Source organism: Carassius carassius, chromosome 14 (assembly GCF_963082965.1).
Source record: "Carassius carassius chromosome 14, fCarCar2.1, whole genome shotgun sequence".
Taxonomy (NCBI): domain Eukaryota; kingdom Metazoa; phylum Chordata; class Actinopteri; order Cypriniformes; family Cyprinidae; genus Carassius; species Carassius carassius.
The window spans coordinates 28127552-28146352 of NC_081768.1; the positions used below are offsets into that span (position 1 = coordinate 28127552).

The 18801-nt window shown below is 37.4% G+C and overlaps 1 protein-coding gene across 2 annotated transcripts in view; it reads right to left on the bottom strand.

Moving 5' to 3' along the window:
• Window positions 1-10789: 10789 nt before the first annotated feature.
• Window positions 10790-18801, bottom strand: part of LOC132157448 (exportin-5) — a 175564-nt gene continuing 167552 nt past the window's right edge. For both annotated transcript variants that reach the window (XM_059566807.1, XM_059566806.1), the window contains exon 33: window positions 10790-11128. In XM_059566807.1, the coding sequence (XP_059422790.1) occupies window positions 10979-11128 (150 nt within the window). In that variant the 3' untranslated portion in view covers window positions 10790-10978. The remainder of the gene's footprint in view (window positions 11129-18801) is intronic.

Here is an 18801-nt window from a genome sequence, read left to right on the forward strand (position 1 = left end):
AGAGAGTCGGCTGTGTGGAGATATTTCAAGCTTGCCACACCAACTAGTTCGTCGGCTGTTTGCAATGTCTGCAAAGTAAATGTTTCGAGGGGAGGTGGTATTACTGCAAAGTACAATACTACCAATTTAATCAAGCACATCCAGAAACACCATGCTAAGGAGCACGCTGAATTCCTGCAGCTCAGCAAAACAAAAGGAGCGGACAATACAGCCCAGCAACTAACTTTGCAGGATGCATTTCAACGACGCGAAAAGTTTCCGATGGAAAGCATGAAAGCATCGGCAATTACACAGAAAGTTGTAGAATTCATTGTTTTGGATGCTCAACCAATGTCAGTTGTTGAAGACGAGGGCTTCGGTCGCCTACTGGAACACTTAGAGCCGAGGTACTCTCTTCCATCACGCAAGTATTTTTCCGAGACCGCACTGTCAGAACTGTACAAAAAAGTTTGCGAACACGTCTCGAAAGAGATTAAAGATATAAAAGCTATGAGCTTTACTACAGATATATGGAGCTCTGCTGTGAGTCCGATGTCGCTTTTAAGTTTAACAGTCCACTGGATGGACACGAGCTGTACACCACACGGTGCAATGCTTCAAGCTAAGAACTTTCATGGTTCACACACTAGCGATACCATTTCGGCTGCAATTAAGGATATACTTGACCAGTGGAACATTCCTTTGAATAAAGTGCATGCCATACTCCGGGACAATGCAAGCAACATGAAAAAGGCCATGGACAACATGGGGGTGCGGAGCTTAGGCTGCTTTGCTCACAGCTTGCAGCTTGTAGTCAATGAGGGACTACTGTCACAACGGAGTGTGAGCGATGCCATTGCAATCGGTGGACAAATTGTGGGGCATTTTAAACATTCTCCACTTGCGTATTCAAGGCTGCAAGATATACAGCTCCAGATGCAAATGCAACCTAAACGCCTGCAACAAGACGTCAGAACAAGGTGGAATTCTATGTAATTGATGATACAGAGTCTTCTGGAACAGAAGCGAGTCCTCTGTGCTTACATTGCTGACCATGACCTGCCCAGTACACTGACCGCTAACCAGTGGGCTTTGCTAGAAAAAACGAGCATTGTTCTAGCACCATTTGAAGAGCTAACAAGAAAAATAAGCTCATCGACTGCCTCTGCCGCTGACGTCATTCCAGCTGTCACCGTCCTCAAACGCATCCTTGCTAAAGAAGGCGATGCAGATACTGGCATCAAAACAATGAAAAAAACCCTGCTTCAAGCTGTCAACAAACGCTTCGACACTGTGGAAGATGAACCCCTATATGCACTTGCCACCCTGCTGGACCCGAGATATAAAGACATGTAAAATCGTGTAACTTAACTAATTACATTAGGTCTATATTATAGATTTTTTTTACTCACTTTTTATTCCACAATATTTGATGAGATGGTATGCTGTAAATTTAAACATTTAGAATATAAAGTATGTAGGCTTACATTATATAATTTATACAAATTTATATATATATATATATATATATATATATATATATATATATATATATATATATATATATATATATATACATATGTAACTTTAATCAGCCTCAGGTTAAGTGTCAAAAAGTGTTTAATTTAGCCTAACCTAAGTTTTATTTCTGTTTCAGATACTTTACAAGTGCACAATCTGCAAAGCGTGCAAAAGATGCACTGACAGGGGAACTAGAGGAAGACCTGAAGAGGAGCACAGCTGGAGCATCACAGGCCGCAGAACCACAGGAAAAGTTCCCTCGGGTGGAAGCAGCAGCACCGAGCAGCTTTATGCAAGAGTTTGACCAAATTGTGGAGGAGTGTGAAGATCCCGGTGCAGCAAGCAGCTCTAGCCCTACAGTCCAACTGCATGGATATCTTGCAGAGAAAACCATCGCTGCCTCAGACAACCCATACCAGTACTGGGTAGTCAACAAATACAGATTACCTTGTCTTGCTGCTACTGTCACAAAATACCTCTGTGCCCCCTACACTAGTGTAGAAAGTGAGAGAGTGTTCAGCACAGTTTCCAACATTGTGGATGAAAAGAGAAGTAGGCTTACAGCAGAGAGAGCAGAAATGCTTGTCTTCATGAGAAAGAATTTGCCATTGCTGATTAAGTGAGCATTCAGAGGTCATGTTTGTGATGGTGGTGTGACACTGCACTACGTTTACAATGTTTGGTTATTATTATTTGTATGTGTGATCAAGTTGTTTGACCAACTTTTTGTTTATTCAGCATTTGTTTATTACTCAGGTTCAGCTGCTATGTTGCATTTTAAATTCCTGTTTGCAAGACTTTGCACTTTATATTTTTGTTTACAATGTTTGGTTACTGTTTGATTACTATTCTATGTTCAACAAATGCACTGTTTTGTTTCTTGTGGCTACATTTTATTTATTTTAATTTAAGAGTTTGATTACATTATATTTTAGATTTGAATGCACAATTGTTATATAACAAATTTATAAGAATTCAAATATTTTTTGACATGTTAACAATGTTTGGTGACTGTCAGATTACTATTGTATGCTTGACCAATACACGAAAAAGAAGTTTGATTCAATTCTATTTTAGATTTGAATGCACAATTGTTTTTTAAATAAATAAGAATTCAACACTTTACATACAACTGTTATTTTGTCTTAGTTATGTTTAGTTAGTAAAATCTGGTGCCTTTAGTCTCTTCAAGGAAGGTATAAGGTGGAAGGTATATAGTTTATTATTAATTCAACAATAGTATCGGATCGGTATCGGGTATCGACAGATACACAAAGCCCAGGCATCGGTATCGGGACTGAAAAAGTTGGATCGGTGCACCCCTAATATATATATATATATATATACACACACATACATACATATATATATATATATATATATATATACACACATTATATATATATATATATATATATATATATATATATATGTCAATGTCACCTTTATTTATATAGCACTTTAAACAAAATACATTGTGTCAAAGCAACTGAACAACATTCATTAGGAAAACAGTGTCAATAATGCAAAAATGATAGTTAAAGGCAGTTCATCATTGGATTCAGTTATGTCATCTCTGTTCAGTTAAATAGTGTCTGTGCATTTATTCGCAATCAAGTCAACGATATCGCTGTAGATGAAGTGTCCCCAACTAAGCAAGCCAGAGGCGACAGCGGCAAGGAACCGAAACTCCATGTATATATACACACACATATGTGTTTTTTGTTACATGAAGAATCAAATTATGATGAACAATGGATTGGAACAGTTTTCATTTTATATTATATAACACTATAAGCCTTCTTTATGCTAGACTTATTTTTAAAAATGACATAATGCTCGTTCCCCAGGGAACCAAGGTTACTGTACGTTAAGTAACCGAAGGATTCCCTTTTCGAACGCTCACTCCTGTTATGTATGGGAACAAATCCAATCATGCCGCGCTACGAGCAACAATTACATGCCGCTCTGTGAGCCTAGTGTCAGAGCACTAATAAGGGGCCTAAGGGACTTAGGCATTATCTTGCCCCAAGCTTAGCTGAGGGCATGAGAACCACTAACAATATGGGAGGATTAAACCGATAGAATCCGCGCCTGCAGAGCAGGGATGTCTCGGTTATATACGCTAAACTGATGCCAAAGCAAGGAGAAGGGCCATTTTAAGTGATAAGGGCCACAAGTCAGCCGAACTGAGCCTTTTCAAGGCCCCTAGGACCATGGATAAGTCCCAACATGGCACACTCTGAGGGCATGGAGGATTCAGTCTCCTCCGCCCTTCAGAAATTTAACAACCAAATCGTTTGTGCCTATTGAATGGCTGGCCTCGAGAGAATGAATTGCGGCGATGGCCACCACATATACATTAAGTGTGGATGGGGAGTGCCCCTTATCCAGCAGCTCTTGCAGAAAAATCAGCATGCAGGACACGTCACATGAAAACGGGTCCACTTGCCGTGCAGTACACCAGTTGAGGAATACTGACCATTTCTGGCCATAGAGCCGTCTCGTGGATGGCGCCCTTGCCTCAAGAATGGTGATGTTTACTCTCGCTGGGAGCCTATCAGATTCCTGTCGAGGCACCAGACATGAAGGCTCCACAACTCTGGGCGGGGATGCCAAATCATGCCTTCCGTCTGCGAGAGAAGGTCCCTCCTCAATGGGATGGGCCATAGGGCCATCATAACCAGCTGCATCAGTTCTGGAAACCAAGCCTGGTTCTTCCAGAGCAGAGCTACTAAGAGGAGGGAGCATTTGACTCACCTGATGATCTGGGGAATCAGGGCGATAGGAGGAAATGCATACAGACAAGCCCTGGGCCAGTCGTGGGCCAGGGCGTCTCTCTGTATTGAGAAAAATGTTGGGCAACGAGAGTTATCTTCTGAGGTGAAGAGGTCGACCTCTGCGTTCCCGTAGACTGCCCAAATTTGCTGTACCGTCTGAGGATGCAGGACCAGGACGTGGTGGCCTTTGATGGCCGGAAGAAAATAATACAGGGCTAAGGAGACTGCCAACATTTTCAGGCAGTTGATAAGTAGGCATCACTGCTGAGCTTTCCTGGAGCCAAATGCCGGATTGTATTTAATGGTAAAATTATGCGTCCTGTATCAAATCAATACGTGACACGATTTGTCCCATAATTTACAAACGCCAACACATATTTTAATTAACAATAAGTATTCTGCAATGTTTATAATACTAATAGCAATTATAATTAAATCAGTTTCGTAAGTAATATTAGAGAAGCTACGTTCCCTGCATTGGTTACCCGTCCGATATAGAATTGATTTTAAAATCTTATTATTTGTCTACAAATCTCTTAACAACCAGGCCCCTGGATACCTTTCAAACTTAATTAGCATTCATAATCCATCAAGATCACTCAGATCAAGGGATCATCATCTCTTGGCTGTTCCACGATCTCGCTTAAAACGAAGAGGTGATCATGCTTTTGCAGTAGTCGGCCCTAAGCTGTGGAACACCCTACTACTACATGTTAAATCAGCCTCCACACTAGCTGAATTCAAATCTTTGCTGAAAACACATTTTTTCTCTAATGCGTTTAATGTACCATAACTTGTGTTTTTTGTCTTGTTTTGTTTGTTTCTCTTATTTTACTGTACAGCACTTTGGCCAACCAAGGTTGATTTTAAATGTGCTTTATAAATAAAACTTGATTGATTGATTGATTGATTTGCAGGTGATTTTGACGTCTTTGTTGCCATAACGTCATAGTCTTCAGAGCGCATGCTGTTAAAGCCCTTTCATGTGAACGCAGCATGCGGTAAACAAACATGAACAGTTTAAAACATCTAGAGCTCACATTTGCTCTTTGAACACAAGAATCTCCAGATGTAGGGCTGAATGGGAAAGTTATAATTTCCCTGAAGGTGGCAACCCTACGCTCATCACACCAATGCTGTTTCCTCCTTGCGAAAATCTATCCCTTAACACATATGAACGCATACTTTATAAAACGATCATGTTGATATTTTCATTCGAAATTATAATATTTAATATAAAACATATTACAGTGCATGTGGCATACCACAGTCATTCACATAACTAATTGAAGACTGACACACAGCACTCAGGCAATTCACAATTCAGAGATAGAGTAGAAATATTATGTGTGGTTTTGTATTTAATATTGTTTTGTATTAGCCTTTGAGTAAGGCCATATATTCAAACTCAGGAAATGAGTTAATCTGAGGATCATGTACATGCTGTGTTTATTTATTTGAAATATTTGTAATGTTCTTTAATGTTATCCAGGGTTATTTTTTTTTTTTAAGTATCGGTCTGAGAAGTGGGGCTCTTCTGGCGGCCTGCAGCCGCAGTGCCAGGGCATTTAGGGAGGAAGTGACGTAGCGCCTGCGACGTCTTTAGCCTCTGAAAAACGTTCAGTGAACCCATGTACAGCAGTGCCCTTTCGGCGAGACTGGTGAGTCAAGGAAGGCCATTTTTTCAGCGTCTCTAATCTCTCTCAGCGTCAGCCAGATGTGGCACTCCAACACCACCAGGCTGGACATGATCTTGCCGATCGCTTGTGCTGTGGCCCTTGTAGCGTGCAGAGTGAGATCTGTTGCTGTGCGCAGCTCTTTAACCCTTAAAGACCTAGAACATTTTTGGGGCGCCTGACACACCTGCACTTTTCTTTGTTTTTCCAGACCTATTCTAGCAGTCAGCATCAAGTGCCATATATATTTATAAACAGGAGAACTTACAGTTTAAGTTTAACTAATTTAAATCTCAATTTTCATTTTGTTTTCTCTAAGAATGAATGAAATTACAGAATTTTAAGAAAAATGCAAGCAACAGTTGGGTGTTTTTTTACTGTGTACTCAAACAGAAACTCCTAAAGTTTGTATATTTTTCTTTAGAAAGTTGTGTCTGGGTGTTTTACACAAAATTTTGTTTACATATACCATTCCCCAAGCAAGTTATAGCCATTTATTATAATATTGTTATCGACGCTTTTAAGTGAAAAACAGGCCTATTTCGTTAACAATAGAGATGTGTCCAAAAACATTTTAATGAGTAAAGAAAATGGAAAGAGTGTTATATGATAACAAACCCAAACAAAACAAGTTTTTTTCTTCTTCTGAGAAATATATTTCCAATCTGAGTATAAACAATAAACACAAACTATGTAGCATATAGTAAAAACAATTGCACAAATTGTCTTCAACAATACAGTGCAAAAAGTGCAAATGATTCACAAACTACACAAAATTAGTGAGAAATATTTAGAGTGCAATAGAAAAAAAATGTGAAAACTATCTTTATGAACTATATAATTATTTACTTAATATACATAATATAAATGATCGAGCCGTTGGCTGTAATCTGTGACAGAATCGTTTTTATCCGGGATATCGCCTAGCAACCCAATACATAAATTCCAGTGCTTTATCAGATATGTACCACTGTTTCATCCTTGTTTTTGATTTGTTTTATGTCAAAGTACTCTGTCGTGTGTTTTTTTGTGCTTTTTCAGAGTTTTCTCATGCAAATGTGTTATTTTGTGTTTGTATTCATGCACTGACGGCAGACTTTACTTTCACTTTTCACTTTTATTTCCAAAGAAATAAGTTAGGTAGTAGTTCAAAAGACTACTTATTGGTTGAATATGGGGCAGATTGAACCAATCTGGGCACGGGATGGGACTAAGCATCAACAATCATTTCTGTTTTGGCTCAGAAGAATGAAAGCATTGGTTTCTTCTGACGAATCAATGTTGTCAAAATGTTATTACTTAATCAAGTACACTACGGTGCCTCTGAATATCCAAATGAGATAATCTCTGCTTTACATCACTTTTTAAAGCATTCAGATTGGAATAGCGGTTCAAAAGTTATTAAACATTAAAGAAACATTTTTGAAAACACTCTTGGCCAAACCCATCCATACTGCGGAGAAGTTTGGCTTGAAACACTTGGAGGATCGTCATTGTGTGCAGCACTGAGCCGGCCTGTCTGGCTACTGCGTAAGCCCTGTTGGCGATAGCTGAGGTCGTCCAGGGGAGGAAGTTTGGTGTATCCCTTTTCGTCAGCGTCGTCAACGGTGGTGAGAACTGCAGCAGTAGAGGGGATTACCCGTGCAGAGTAGAGGCCTCACCATGTCTTGGTAAGTTCATCATGGACGGCTGGCAAGAACAGGGCTGGGTGCTGGCGGGTCTCTGGCAAGAACCATTCATCCAGTAAACAATGGGAGGGCTCATTTCGGAGCAGACTACTCGAGGCCCAGATCCTCCACGGCCTTTGCGAGGACGTGGATTAGCTCAGTGTCTGGCTTCGTCCTCTGCACCTGAGGGGGCAGGGATACTTAAGGGTCGTCATCGGAATCACCCTATTCCTCCATTTCAGACGCCGCCAAGGACACAGAGTCAACGGCGGTGAAGTCATTGATGATGAATGAGACCAGTCCGCTCGCAGCTGAAGAGGGGTGCTGGTCCTCAATAGCGAAGCACACCGGCGTAAGAGGATGAGGGGGAGGGCGGGGCACTCAATCGCTGAGTCGACACAATACTGCTCGAGCCCGCTGAGAGAGATCTGCTGCCCCAAGGCTATGGCGGGGAGCTTGACGGAACAAGGCGGCCCGCGAGCACAGACCGGAAAGGCTCATTCTCTTGCAAAAAGAGCACGAGTCCTTAGCGAGCGCAGCCTCTGCGTGGGCGCGGCTAAGGCAGGCAGCACACTCGCTGTGCCCATTTCCATCGTGCAAGAGCCCCTTGCATGAACCACACTCACGGCGCAACATTTGGAACAATGCGAGCTGGAAACTTGTTCTTTGGAAATTGCTCTTTGCTCGGATGCCGAATACCTGCAGGGAAGCTTGCGTTCGCTGCTTCGGCTTCTTCCACGGTGGTGAGCAGAGCTGGAACTTCTTCCATGGCTTCTTCTTGCAGAAGAATCCTGCTGATCCTCGTCACTGAATGAGAATAATCTGATGAATGGCGATACGGACCGACTTATTTAGCGGTCGGCCTCGCTCTTTTTGGCGGGATAAAGCTCAGTTGGTTTGGGCAGCTACACAAAGTGAACGAATCAGGTTTCAGCAAAAAGGAAAAAATTCGTTTTCCAATACATAACGGGAGTGAACGTTCGAAAGGGAATCAAATTTGTCAAAAAGTCATGGGGAAATGTTCCACCTGCAAATTACACCTACACATATACATACACACACAGGCTTGTCATGGTAATCAAATATTTTATACAGTCAATACTCCACTTCTGGCAATTTACAACTATCTTTACAGGGCTCAACATTAAGCTTTGACGTGAGCTTGTCCTTCGGACAAGTAAATCAATCATTCACTTGTCAGAGTAAAAAAAGTTACATTTGGCACAAATGTAATTTATTATGAAGTCTCATCTCAATCTGTCCACTGCAGAGGAAACAGAAGCTCCATCGAAAGTGCCATTTAGATGTATTTACTCAGACTGTTTCATGAAGATAGGTTCCATAAATTAATTTACTCAATTGCAAATGCATAAATAATGTTTTTAGATTAATGTTTTACTTTTTTTACATACAAATATGAAATTTTGTAAAAATGAAATAATACTTTTAAATATGAAATTAAACCACCAGTAGGTGGTGGCAAGTCACTGTCTTAATGAGTGAATCAACAGATTCATTCAAATGGCTGATTCATTCAATAAATGAAGCAAGTAACCATTTTTATAAATGGCTCACAAAAACATTGACTCGTTCAAAATTGCTGAATCATTTATTAACAAAAGACTGTTGTGTGTTGTTCAGATATGCACGACTGTTCTGCTGTGGCTTTGCTTAGAACTATTTTCGTTAGCAAAATGGAGCAAAAACTATCCATAATGTGACTAAAATGTAAGTCAGTTAATATTACTTATTGAGTTTATACAACTTTAGTTAAATAAACATCACATTTGCAATTCAGCTGAAAGTCAGGAAAACATCATTCCTGGTCATGTGATGTTGCATATAATATAGGATATTTATATTTTTGTTCATGTTTGTTTCTTTGTGTGCGCTGTTGCGCTTATAGTTTTGATTTCTCCATGAGTCAGACAGGCCACACGAGCCTTAACTGATGCTTCTTTGATACTGTATATATAGATTATCTGTTATTAGTCACCGTTTACACTGAAAGTAATAAAATCAGGATCATTCTTGCCAAAGTTTCAGTGCTGCCCTATTTATTGTTTGTTATTAAAATTTTAATCAGGTTACTTGTCCGGTTGGGTAAGTAAATTTCTCTTTCACTTCCCCTTCACAAAATCCACTTGTCCCACACAAGCGTTAATGTCAAGCCCTGCTTTATATTTACAAACTTAAAGGGTTAGTTCACCCAAAAATGAAAATTAAGCCATAAATTACTGACCGTGAAGTCATCATAGGTGTATATGACTTTCTGCTTTCTGACAAATCCAGTTGGATTTATTAAAAAAAATAAATGTCTTTGGTCTTTCAAGCTGTTTGATGCCACTTAGCAGATGTTGCACTGCATCAGTCCTTGAGAAGTTTGAGAAGCTAAAGAAATAGAACTTTGCTTCCTTTTCTCCTGGTAACAAATGTTGGTTTTCATGAGACTCACCGGCGTATGCACAACACTGACCCCATATGTCATGTTCCTGGAACTGCTTCTGTTTTACAACAGTGAGCGCAAGCTAGATCAAAGTGATTAGCCCACATGTTGAATATGGATATTTTTCTTACAAAAAGGCATCGATTCACATCGATTCACGATTCACAGAAGGCCTTTGTTCATCCCCGGAGCCGTGTGAAACACTTTTATTTAATGGATTAGCTTTTTATTAAAAAATTATCTTGGACTGATGTAGTGCAATACCACCTGATGTAGTGGCATCAAACAGTCATATACACCAAGGACGACATCAAGGTGAGTAATTTATGGCCTAGTTTTCATTTTTGGGTGAACTAACCCTTTAAGAAAGAGTTCATACAATGTAATCTGTCCAATTATGCATTTATTAAAAATTGCAGTGTATAAATCACAAAACTGTTTACACAATCTGTACACAGACATGTCAAATGGCAATAATTGTTGAATGTGTTATTTATTTAAAAGTTGGCCTTTGCATCATAATGGAATGTAATGCTGGATCAGATACTCAGAGAATAACAAGCCTCTAATTAACAAGCTTTCTAATTTAACTTTTTCAAAAGGTATTTGTTTTTTAATTATTTTTTATTAATTTTTTTTCATTGAGGTGCCCTTACAGCAATTTTTTATTATTCATTAAATTATGATACAGGTAGGTATGTTACCTAAAAAAAAATAAAAAAAGGAGAAAAAAACAAACAAACAAAAAAAAATTACATCCAAATAACATTTAACACAAATGTCCTTGTCGTCTTTCCTTATTAAAAAAAAAACAAAAACATTCATGCCCCAAAAAGCCCTTTCAGTACTGTACTACACAGAGAAGTTTCAATGGCAATGAAGTGAGGCTATTGCGAAACTGTGATTCTCTCAGCAATTGTCGTTGTCAGAAGAGAATAAGGTAATCAGACCTGCAGTTTCAGTGTTCTCCAGTACATCTCTCGTAGGCTTTGGCTTTTTAAACAGAGATGGAAGGTTTCGGATATGTACTTCCTTCTTAAACTGCTGTCCCAGGGGTTTCTATGAGTACACACACAAACACACACACACAAACATTTCAAACAAATAAAATTGCATACAGTTAATCAGACATTAACTTATAGCACATCAGGAAATTACAGCGCAAGTTACACAAATAATTTATGACTAATTTTGCAATGTAAAGCAAAAAAAATTAGAGCCACATTCTTCTAGGTCAATGGTTCTCAAACATCTTAGTCATTTAGCGGCCGGGCATTTAACATACTTCTGTGTATCCACCCCCCCCCCCCCCCCCCACTTGTCACAAAGTATTTTGGGAAAAAAAGTCCACATGTAACACACACACCCTTGTAAAATAACTACCTTTCATAAAACATAATTTGTATGAAACCCAGAGGCATCATGCCCAAGTGCCCCCTCAGAATCTGTAAGTAAGATAATATGTTATATAATATGTAAAAATATGTTTTGGCATGACACTCATCTGTTACTTAAGTAAACAGACAGATTTTTATGTAAGGTATAATGTACATCCAGCTGGTTATCTCAGAATAAACCCCAACAGGGTGATCAGGACCTACACATTGTTGAAATCATACTCTAGATTTAACACTGTCACATGGAATTGATGTTGATGGCGTTAAAATTATGCAGCCAAGTGATGGTATCTCAGATCATTATTTAGATTTGTGCAAACTTCAAATAGCGAAAACTGTAAATTCTATTTCTTGTGACAAGTATGGTAGAACCATCACTTCTACCACAAAAGACTGCTTTGTAAGTAATCTTCTTGATGTATCCGAATTCCTAGGATATCCAAAACCTCAAAACAACTTAATGATGTAACAGAAACTATGGACTCTCTCCTTTCTAGCATTTTGAATACAGTAGCTCCTTTACACTTAAGGAAGGTTAAGGAAAACAGTCTGACACCATGATATAATGAGCACACTCACACCCTAAAGAGACCAGCCTGGAAAATGGAGCACAGCTGGAGGAAAACAAAACTAGAGGTATTTCGTATTGCTTGGCGGGAAAGTAACCTATCCTACAGAAAAGCATTAAAACTGCTTGATCTGATAACTTTTCATCTCTTTTAGAAGAAAACAAACATAACTCCAGGTATTAATTCAATACAGTGGCTAAATAAATGAAAAATAAAGCATCAACAAGTGTTGACATTTCCCAACAACTCAGCAGTAATGACTTTATGTACTACTTTACTTCTAAAAATCGATACTATTAGGGATAAAATTTTAATCATGTAGCTGTTGTGGAAGATGTTTATTAATAATATTTGTATTAGTCAAGTATAATCAAGGTGAATCTACTCACATATATGTACAGGTGCTGGTCATATAATTAGAATATCATCCAAAATGTGATTTATTTCACTAATTCCATTCAAAAAGTTAAACTTGTATATTATATTCATTCATTACACACAGACTGATATATTTCAAATGTTTATTTCTTTTAATTTTGATGATTATACCTGACTCATATGACTCTTTATAACTAAGGAAAATCCCAAATTCAGTATCTCAGAAAATTAGAATATTACTTAAGACCAATACCAAAAAAGGATTTTTTTTGAAATTTTGACCAACTGAAAAGTATGAACATGAAATGTATGAGCATGTACAGCACTAAATACTTAGTTGGGGCTCCTTTTGCCTGAATTACTGCAGCAATGCATCGTGGCATGGAGTCGATCAGTCTGTGGCACTGCTCAGGTGTTATGAGAGCCCAGGTTGCTTTGATAGTGGCCTTTAGCTCTTTTGCATTTGTTGGGTCTGGCATATTGCATCTTCCTCTTCACAATACCCCATAGATTTTCTATGGAGTTAAGGTCAGGCAAGTTTGCTGGCACTGTGTGCAGGTGGCAAGTCCTGTTGGAAAATGAAATCTGCATCTCCATAAAGTTGGTCAGCAGCAGGAAGCATGAAGTGCTCTAAAACTTCCTGGTATACGGCTGTGTTGATCTTGGACCTCAGAAAACACAGTGGACCAACACCAGTAGATGACATGGCACCCCAAACCATCACTGACTGTGGAAACTTTACACTGGACCTCAAACAATGTGGATTGTGCCTCTCCTCTCTTCCTCCAGACTCTAGGACCCTGATTTACAAAGGAAATGCAGAAATTACTTTCATCAGAGAACATAAGTTTGGACCACTCAGCAGCAGTCCAGTTCTTTTTGTCTTTAGATGCTTTTGATGCTATCTGTTGTTCAAGAGTGGCTTGACAAGGAATGCGAAAGCTGGAACCCATGTCTTGCATACGTCTGTGCGTAGTGGTTCTTGAAGGACTGACTCCAGCTGCAGTCCACTCTTTGAATGTCCCCCACATTTTTGAATGGGTTTTGTTTTACAATCCTCTCCAGGATGCGGTTATCCCCCTTTTTAACCACGTCTTTTCTTTCCCTTCACCTCTCTATTAATGTGCTTGGACACACAGCTCTGTGAACAGCCAGCCTCTTTTGCAATGACCTTTTGTGTCTTTCCCTCCTTGTGAAAGGTGTCAATGATCATCTTTTGGACAACTGTGAAGTCAGCAGTCTTGATTATGTAGCCTACAGAACTAGACTGAGAGACCATTTAAAGGCCTTTGCAGGTGTTTTGAGTTAATTAGCTGATTCGAGTGTGGCACCAGGTGTCTTCAATATTGAACCTTTTCACATTCTAATTTTCTGAGATACTGGATTTGGGATTTTCCTTAGTTGTCAGTTATAATCATCAAAATTAAATTTTGATTTGAAATATATCAGTCTGTGTGTAATGAATGAATATAATATACAAGTTTCACTTTTTGAATGGAATTAGTAAAATAAATCAAATTTTTTATGATATTCTAATTATATGACCAACACCTGTATATATGACTTATTCCATTATAATCATATAGCCTGTGTGTGAAAACAATGTGCCTGTCAGCAAAAAACATCCTGACCCAAAGATAGGAAACATCTGGAAATCATACAAATGGGCATTTTTCTTTACCATAAGTTTCAGCTCTCTAGGGAGGACCTGAAATGTAAGCATAAGGAAAACTATAGAGAATAGAAAATGCCCCGTTAAAAACAAGAAAACTATATATAAGGAGATACCACCTAGCATTCGAGAGATCTCCTTGCAAGGAACTCTCGGCTTTATTCTCCTTGAAATAAAGTATTTTCTTCTGAAGATACTTTGATCAGTACTTTACTCCACATCCAGGTGAAGAAAACAATCAGATTACCTCTTCAGGAATGGAAGGGAAAATCTTTAATGATAATGACGTAAGTCTGATTCATGCAGAAAAAAGTTGAGCCTACCCTGTACAAACTCTAAAAAGAAGGTCTTGTGTAAAGATAAAGATTCAGATTCTAAAATGATTGGATGGTGGACAGTAATTGGCCAATATAAAATGAAATCAAAACTTGTCAATGTTTTAGACCATTTGCAAAGACCTGCCCTGCATAGTTACTGTTGCCATCCCAACAAACATTGGCCTTCTCACACTCAGTGTTGGGGTAGTTACTCAAAAAAATTAATTAGTTACTAGTTACTTCTGTAAATTGTAATGAGATTACTTTACTAGTTACTGCATTTGAAAAGTAACGTCACTAACTTATTACTTTACATTTTAAAATCTTTCGGGGATTTTTTTCCAAATTCCGTTTTCCATTTTTAATTTTTCTGGATTCCATTTTTTTCTGTTGTATTTTTTTCTCAACTCCTTTTTAATGGTTAAATTTAATTGTATTAATCAAAAAGCATGTCTAATTAAAATCATAACACATACATTTTCACAGCAATTTATTAAATTAAAAATTATTATAAAAAAAAAAAAAACATGTTTATGGCCCTATGATACGTTTTATTTTTTCTACACCATATGTTTGATTTCTTTTTTTGCAATTGTGTAATTATTTAAATGCATAAAAACAACTTCATTTATTACATTTTTCTTAAAATAGGCTTATGGAATGTTTTTTTCCCCTCAGAAATTCTGTTGTGTATATACATTTACACAATGTGCATAAAACATTCATTTAGATTTTCTTTTAAATATTGAAAATTAAGCAAACTTTATTTTTTGGTAAACAAAGGGGATTTACTATTAAAAATAAAACATGGAAGAAATGTTAAGCAGGAGATGCTTTAAAGCGCAAGAAATAGATGTTTCCCCAATGACAGCTGTAAACAAAGCAGCGCTGAGCTCACAAACGCTGTTTTATCAGGCATATAACATGCAAGTCTTACTTCAGAAATACAGTGATATAAAAACACTTGTGTCTCGTTTTGATATTTAAACATATAAATGTAAGGAATTATTATTATTATTGAACGTGCAGTACGTGCTCATGTTTATTCAACAAAGCCTTTTGGAAAATTAAGTTTTAAAATCGTGGCGAGTCTCCACAAATAAATAAATGTATGGGAAACACATCCCACATCACAACCACCTGAGCCCAATTTCAGTCTACTCATCACCTTAACTTTAACTGCGTTTGTAGAAGACACCGCTAGCCAGACCGATATACACAACACAGACCGGAAGTTAATTTAGAGCCAGGCGCATGTGCCCGATGAAACAGTCTATAAGATGACATTTCAGCACTTGACAAACGGAGAGCGACTCCTACGTAGCACTTGAAGCACAGCTGTGCGATTGCTTTACGTGCAATGTTGGGAAACGCATGTCAAACAATAACGAAGGATCGTAAAATTACTCGTAGAAAACACTCTTAAGCGTCTTTGTCTTTGTCTGTCTTTGTTTTCCGTGCAGTACGTGTTGTTGATAAAAGGAAGGCCATCGCACTATATTTGTTATTAAGGAGACTTGTTTATTGTATCACCTGCTTTTGTTATTTGTGTGCTTGCTATGTGTAATGTAGAAATTGTAAATAAATGGTTCCAATTGAATCAATTTTGTTTTTTCTTGAAAAGAACAATAATTCTAGAATTTCACACATTGGTTTTAGGCAACATGTTTTCTGCTGAACATTCCAAATTAGAGGAAAGTGGCAGGCTTTTGAGGTTGGGGTGAACCTAGAGCTGTAAGTACTTTGACAGATTTTGTAAAAAATAATAATAATAAAAAATAGAAAAAAGTGAATTTAAATATCATACATTTTTAATGTCATTTGCTAAAAACACAGTAGATATCATTAATGCAAATTTTGGGGAAAATTACTTTTTCATGTCAGTACATTTCGTGTATTTTGGCCATGATCATTGTCACTTTATCTTCTATACATATTTTTTAATATTAATTTTCTTTCCTAACATACTCCAGTTCTTGTTAAAACACCCTAGATGTGCTTATTTTGTGTATTTAGAGCACTTTTTGTGTGAAATCATATTTATTTTGTCCATCAAAGGTGTACTTTCACTTTAACTGAGCGTCAGCAGCGCAGCAAAAATAGACCCAGCGCCGAAACGATCACTGCACTGCTGCTTCTGCTCTGCTCCTGCAACGCTCTGCCGCGCAGCCTCTGCGTGCGGCGTGAACGCTCTCATCTGTTAACATATGCGCTGCTTCTGCTCTGCTGCCGCTTGTGGTGTGAACCCGGCGTCAGCATTCAAATTGTCATTTTAAAAAATTCTAACAATAAATACCATTTTGTAGCTCTTTAATGTGTCAGATCACTGTATTGTCTCAGTTCGAACACATGAACAGATAATTTTTTACGTATTTCCTTAACCCTTGTGCATTGTTCAAATTCACTACCCTTTCGTTATGTTTGGGATGAAAACATCCACTCAATTAAACTGCTGTAAAAATGTATCAGATAAATATTTTTTTCCCTTTTTTTTTTTTTTGCATAAATCCATTAATCAACCTCAGTCCTGATCAAAACTACAAAATGTAAAAAAAAAAATCCAAGATTTTAACTTTAATTGCCAAGTTCATAAATGATGATTTTTTTTTTTACTTTTTATAACTGTCTTGGGCATGTCAAAGATTAGTAGCAACATTGGCTTTGATGCATTTTTTGTTTTTGTGCAGCATTAGATTTACATTTTTTCCTCCCTTATTTGTTGTTGGTGGCTGTTTTTGCCCCATTGACTTCCATTATAATGACATTTTTTGATTGCAAAGCCATGACACCATATAATCATGCATTCTTGATTGTTTGTGGTTTTTCCCTTTTGGGAAGAGGTAAAATTTTTTATTTTTTACAGTTGATCACTAGGTAGGATCATTAAACCTTTAGATAGGCATGTGCAAAAAAAGGTTAGTTTCTGACTTGTATATGAAGCTATATGGAGTATAACAGCATATTATATTGTGTGTGTGTGAGAGAGAGAGAGAGAGAGAGAGTGTGTGAGAGAGACCTTTGCGCACTTACCTTGATGTATTTGAGAGAATCAAAATGTACACCTCAGCTCTCAGAACTACATGGAGTAAACAATAGTGTATTTATGCACCTGGTGCCTTTTAATGGTGGTGATAAGTATAGACTAAACAAAATCAAAGTACGTGGATTTAAACATTGCATGCCACCCTGCTGGTCATTTGATGGTTAGAGGAGCAGCAAGCAACACGAGAAAGGGCTTGACTTGTACCAAAGTTTTAGAAATGATTATGCAGCTTGACCCCTCCAGCGAGCTGCAGCTTATTTGAAGTTGGTATTGCATTTTGGTTCATAATACATTATGTTCATAAATCTGATGCAAAGTAGATTTTTTTTACAGGATTTTAAGGTTTTAAACTGGCTTTACCATCAAGAAAAGACAAGCATTTCACACATAGGCCATGCGTACTTTTCACCATCAAAAGGCAGCAGATGCATAAACACTTCTTTTTGTATTGTTTTACTCCATGTAGTTCTGAGAGCTGAGGTGCATATTTGGATTTTTTTCAGATACATCAAGGTAAGTTGCATCGGAGCATTAAAAGTGGTAGCCTATTTTAGGGGGGTAGGCTACATGGATTAATATTCAAAATGTCAATATTTTCATATATTATGCCTATATTTAATAATATTTAATATTTAATATAATATTTTAAATATAAATATATTTTTTCCTTTAATAAAACAATATGCATTTTTGTTATTCGTTACCTGTCCATTATTTTGACATAACTTACTGGGAAAAAGACATTTGTCTGTAAACTGATTAAGAAATTGTTGCATGTTTAAACGTGAAGCACTGTATAATTTCGTTCCCATTATTTAGGCCTAATTTGCCTAAAACAAGAAACGAATAAAATTAAACCTGCACGATTAAATCTTTGAAACTCCAAAGAATGGACGGATTAATAAAACGTCCTCATGATTAAACTCAAGTTCTCTCATTATAATCAACAATATTCACACGATGTAAATGAGAGCTTTAGTAATTGACAACTTAAGTGATTTTAAAGGGAGCCTTCTTTACTTGCTTTTAAAGTAGGGCAATAGCATATGGCCTAAAAAAAAAAATCTCAGATTTTTTTTTATTTTAGAAAAAAAAAATCTGATTTATGATTTAAACCGATTTTTAAATCAATATTCAAATGACGAAGAAATTTAACAAAACAAGTTATAGTATAGTTCTTTATCATTCATTTAGCAGTCAAATATATAACTGCAACAAGATGATTAAAAAAAAAACAGTAATGTTATTACCTGCTGGAAACACCTTTATTTTTATTTATTTATTTATTTAATACTAGCTCATCATGCATCTAACCATCCACTCAGCTTTAAGAGCTGTTAAGATTAAAACTGTCAG